This window comes from Phoenix dactylifera, unplaced genomic scaffold, assembly GCF_009389715.1.
Source record: "Phoenix dactylifera cultivar Barhee BC4 unplaced genomic scaffold, palm_55x_up_171113_PBpolish2nd_filt_p 000112F, whole genome shotgun sequence".
Lineage (NCBI taxonomy): Eukaryota > Viridiplantae > Streptophyta > Magnoliopsida > Arecales > Arecaceae > Phoenix > Phoenix dactylifera.
In genome coordinates this window covers 212,973-217,853 of record NW_024067684.1, presented here as the reverse complement: position 1 = coordinate 217,853, position 4,881 = coordinate 212,973, and the positions used below count along the sequence as shown (strand labels likewise).

Sequence of the window (4,881 nt, the reverse complement as noted above, 5' to 3'; positions counted from 1 at the left end):
TAACCAGTCACTTGAGAAACATCTTAGAAGTTATCCGTGTTCAATATGTTCACTTTCATAAAAATTACTATATTTGAAAGAACCTCAATGGAAATGCTAGACAAACACGCCCCTTTTAGGCTTTCTTTTCCATAGTAGGATAGCTTTAAATCTACCAGCTCTGATTATAACAATATATTCTAATCAATGATTACCTTTCCTCAAGGCTTAGAATGGTCGCCAAATATCCCTGTGTTAAAATCATGCATTCAACCTACAAATTATCCTTCCAATTGCTACCTCTTGTTTTTCGTACATCTAAAACAGACATTGCACAGCTGACTACTTTATCTCTAGCTGTTTGCCAAGCATCATTGCTCACCCACAAACTCTTTCTCACTGATCAGCAAGCGAAAGCAACAATCAAGACACCCAATCAAATCTCCATTAGAACTAGAAGTTCCATTACTGGGCTGTGGATCAACAGTCTCTGCTGCTTGGCCGACATCCTCATAACAGTCCTCCTTGCCTCTTTGGCCGTCTGAAGACTCGAGATTTTTGTAATAAGGGCAGGTCCGTTTGTTCTCTCTGCGCTTCTTGTTGCACTCCTTGGTTTTCCTAAAATAGTCATTAATTTCTTCCAACTTATCTTTGCACCCCTTAGAACTTGGATCATAGCCCAAGCAAGCCATTGCTGCCGAAATCTCCTCCCACAGATCTCCCTTTGCGTGCCCCCCTTCTTGGAGTTTTGACTTGATGCTGGCTTTTAAACCGATGATCTCGGAGTCAAGCCATCTCCTACTGCTTAAATTGCCATGTGCTATTTCGCTCTCCATCCCGTTGTGATTGACATCACCTTCCAATATGCCTATGGATGCGAACTCCCGAAACTGGGGCTTCATTTCACGCCGGCTAATCTTCTCCAATGCCTCCATTATTGCGCTGTCGCGGGCTTCGATCCAGGCCTTCTCGCTGGCCCAGAGCCGGTACTCTCGATCTAGTCGAGCTGCTTCTTGTTTCCTCCATGCTTCCTCCCTGGAGATTCTTTCTTGCTCCATCTGCTCAAGAGTGTTCAACATCTTCTCCAGCCACGCCTCTTGGACCTCCATAAATCTCCTAACCTGAATGTCAACAAACTCCTTTATCTTTGACTGCCAGCTGTTCCTACTCCTCTTAAATGATCTCGTGCCTTTCTCCATATCTAGTTCATTTGATTGGAATGCTAGAATAGTGTTTTGATCCTCCCCTTCCTCCCCGCCATCTTCTTCAGTTGATGAACTTCCAAACTCGGTGGAATTTGACAAGACGAGGCTCTCGTAGAGAGCTTGGAGAGGTTCATTGTTTGCTTGTGTAGCGGAAGAAGTTGTAGCATGGAGGAGTGGTTTGTTTGTGATGGCATTGTTGTTTCCACCATAGAGGGCCTCTAACTGTCTGAAGAACCTATAATGTTTCCCATCTTGTCTCCCTGCCTTCCCTTCTTTGGTCTTCTTGTAGTACTTATACAAGTTCTCTAGCTTCTCTCTGCATTTCCTCCCACTCCTTTGGTACCCGTTCTCCTCTGCCATTATCCTGTAATTTAGGAAGTTGGATCACTCAAACAAACACTAGTATAATAGAGATGCGTTGATGTTATAACATTGGTTCGCTTAAAAATGAAATACACCAGCATTCAGGAGCCATATGTTTACCAGTGTATCTTCGTATGTCTTGCGATTTTTTATAGCCACAGATCATAGTAGATGTAGCAAAGGCCAGCACTAAAGAAGTGAAGAAATATTTGTTTTACAAGAAACAAGTAAAAGAAACTAGCAACGTTTTAAGGAGCTGTCACCTCCAACAATAAAAAAACTTACAGGAAAGGGTAAGCTCAAAGTATGTATAATGCTCAAGAAAGGAGAGGGCGGGGAAGGGGGGAGGGAGAGAGAGAAAGGGGAGAGAGAGAGAGAGAGAGAGGAACAACAACAAAGACCGATATAAAATCAAGAGATGCCATGGTTTATTAAAACGTACCGAGAGACCTCATCCCACAAGGGAGCCTTGTGAGCAGCTTCCCTAAACCTGGAATCCAACCGGGCTCTGACCTCCAGAAGGGTAAGAGTCTCCTGCCTCGGCCACCTCCGTTGGGTCTCGCCTCCAGCACCAACACCACCGAGCTCTTCAGAGGAACCAGGAGGTAGCAGCGGAGGTGGCGGAGGAGGAGGATAAGGGGCAGACGACATCTCCTCTCCCTTACTAACTACAAGTACCATCCCATAATGCTGGGGACTGGCAACGAGGCTCTGGTGGTGGGCCGAGAAAGGGTCGGGAAGGCCATGAGAGACCGCCGGGAAGGGAGGTTTTCCAGCCATCAGTAACTGGTGGAGGTTGGGCAAACTGTACTGCTCCGCTATTGGCATCATTTAAGATCTATCCATCAAGAGGTACCAACAAGCAAACAAGGCCAAAAAAGATAGCGTGGAGATACAGAGAGCGTGTGGGGAGAGAGGGCGAGAGAGTCGGATCGTGTCGTTCACAAGGAAACAAAAAGGAGGTGGGAGCGGAGCAAGTCTCTTTTATGATACGTGAGGGGTGTACGTATGTTTGTGATGAGAGCCCGAGTGCTTGCTGCAGGAGGACGATGTACGTCAGAATTTACGGTGGTTGAAGTAGAACTGTAGATGATTTAAAAGGATTTATCCTATATCAAGTAGGTACTTAGTATCGAGCGATATATCTTAAGGAAGACTTTGCTATGGTGATTGACAAAATTCGGAGAATGAATAGGTATGGTGATGATCATCTCATTAGCTGGGAGATATATAGGATGGCTCAGATGATGGACGAGTTTCAAACTGTACAAATTTTTAGGAAGGCAAATCAGGCAGCAGATTGGGTGGGCTTTTTTATAGTTCGGTACTTCAGTGATTTTTTTTTAGGTCTTTGTACCAGGCACTCCTACCTCTTCGTCTTTAAGCGGTTCCTAATTAAAGAAAAAGTACCGTTCATACGCGAGCCGAGGGGAGGACAAGGATGTAATTTGTGGGCCAATGGGAGGAGCTGACGTGTCCTCACTGCGACGAGGGAGAGAACCAAGGAGGAAGGTAGTGGAAGGATGACGCTGTTACAGTACCCTGGACTTTTTGACCTTTCCCAGCGCCTTGCTTCCGGGCATCAACTAGTGGTCGTATGGATAGGTAGCCCAGTCCGTATCTTCGAAAAGACATTTGAAGTTCCATGTCTCCGTCTCCATCTTGGGTGACCTTGTATGGATATTTTTGAAATTTTTTTTTTACAACACTGCAACATCCATAATTCTCAAAAAAAATACTGCAATATGCATTTTGGACTCCACTCATATATGGATATATATGTACGTAAATATGTACCTACATCATAAATATAATATATATAATATATATATGGATGCATATATATATATATATTTTATAATTCCAACCATATACATATACATATGTATGTATTTGTGTATTGTGGGGTAAAATCTGTAAATGCGATAACTTTGTTCAGCAGCTTGGCATATTACTTTCACTATAGAGAGATCCAAGATTTAAATCTTAAGGATGACATTCAAATTATATTTTAAAAAATAAAGTCATTAAATATCAAAAAATTACCAATCAAAAAATGATACTAGCCACCACAATAATTTAAATTTTCATGTTTAGTATAATTAAAAAATTAATTCAAGAGATAGATTATTAGAAAAATTGCCTATTTATTAATTTTCCATCTACTGGTTGTTATGTGATAGGTACAAAATCGGTGATCGAGCAACCATGCATTGCCACAATATAATATATACAAAAGGAGATATGTGTGTATAAATGTGGACTACTCGATTGTATAACTTGATTGCAAGCAAGTATATATCTGTTGCCCAAGGTGACAACCCAAGAGGAAGGGTAAATTGGATTTTCTAAATTTTTATGACCTTAAATTAATTTATATATGGATATATGATTTGGCTTATGTGAAGAGTATAAGTGCAGTGGAAGTAAGATTAGTTAAGCTCTAATCAATCACAATTAGATCATTTTAAGAAATCAAGCTAGAGCAACTACACAATATAATAAAGAGAATAAAGCAAAAAGCACAAAATAAATGGAATGCAAACATAAGGACGTATAGTGGTTCAGTGCACTCCAAGGCACCTATGTCCACTTCCCAAGCGTTTCTTGGAAATTCACTATAACTCCTCGGATTACAGTTAGATTATTTTGCCGGACTCACAATCCAAAAATTCTTACAGCTGATTTTACGGGATCACCAACAAAAACCTAGCCGCTGATTTACGGGCTCACCAACAAACCTACACCATTAATTTTACGGACTCACCAATAAACTTTACAAGAGGAATAAGAGAATCAAGGTATAAAGCTCCTTAATGAGCAAATAAAACAAATATGCACTTAGAAGAAGAGAAGAGAAATGTTATCGCTTTGAAGACGCTTTTCTTTTCTTTGCTGAGATTGCTTCAATTCTCAATGGGTTGGTTGAGCTTTTGAAGGCACTTCAATTATGCTCAATAACCTTCTTTTGGATTTGAACTGAAGCAATCAATTGAACTCTTTTGAATATTCTCTTTTTTTTGAATGCTCACTTAAATTTCCATAAAGATGTTTTTTCTGATGAATAGTGACTCTTAAATACCTCTCCAACCTCCAAAAGTCAGTTTCTAGCCATTCGATTGAAGAAACCAGTCGTTTATAGCTGTTAGAACATCAAAAAGTACATCTGCAAAACTAGTCGTTAAGCTGTCAGTCGTGCTCGGATCGACTTGAGCTATCTTGGGGTCGACTCGAGCTGGCTTGGGGTCAGCTCTCATAGAAAATTCCAGAGAACAATTTTTTAGTTGAAACTGGTTGGGATCGACTCAAATTCTGTTGAGGTCGACTCGGGTAT

At 41.1% G+C, this 4,881-nt stretch overlaps 1 protein-coding gene across 1 annotated transcript; it reads right to left on the bottom strand.

Moving 5' to 3' along the window:
• Positions 1–234: 234 nt before the first annotated feature.
• On the bottom strand, positions 235–2,472 carry LOC103724255 (trihelix transcription factor PTL-like). The gene is made up of 2 exons (XM_008815454.4): positions 1,990–2,472; positions 235–1,548 (listed from the first exon to the last, which is right to left on the bottom strand). Exons 1-2 carry the CDS (start codon positions 2,376–2,378, stop codon positions 351–353), a joined length of 1,587 nt encoding a protein of 528 aa, XP_008813676.2. The 5' UTR covers positions 2,379–2,472; the 3' UTR covers positions 235–350.
• Positions 2,473–4,881: the final 2,409 nt, after the last annotated feature.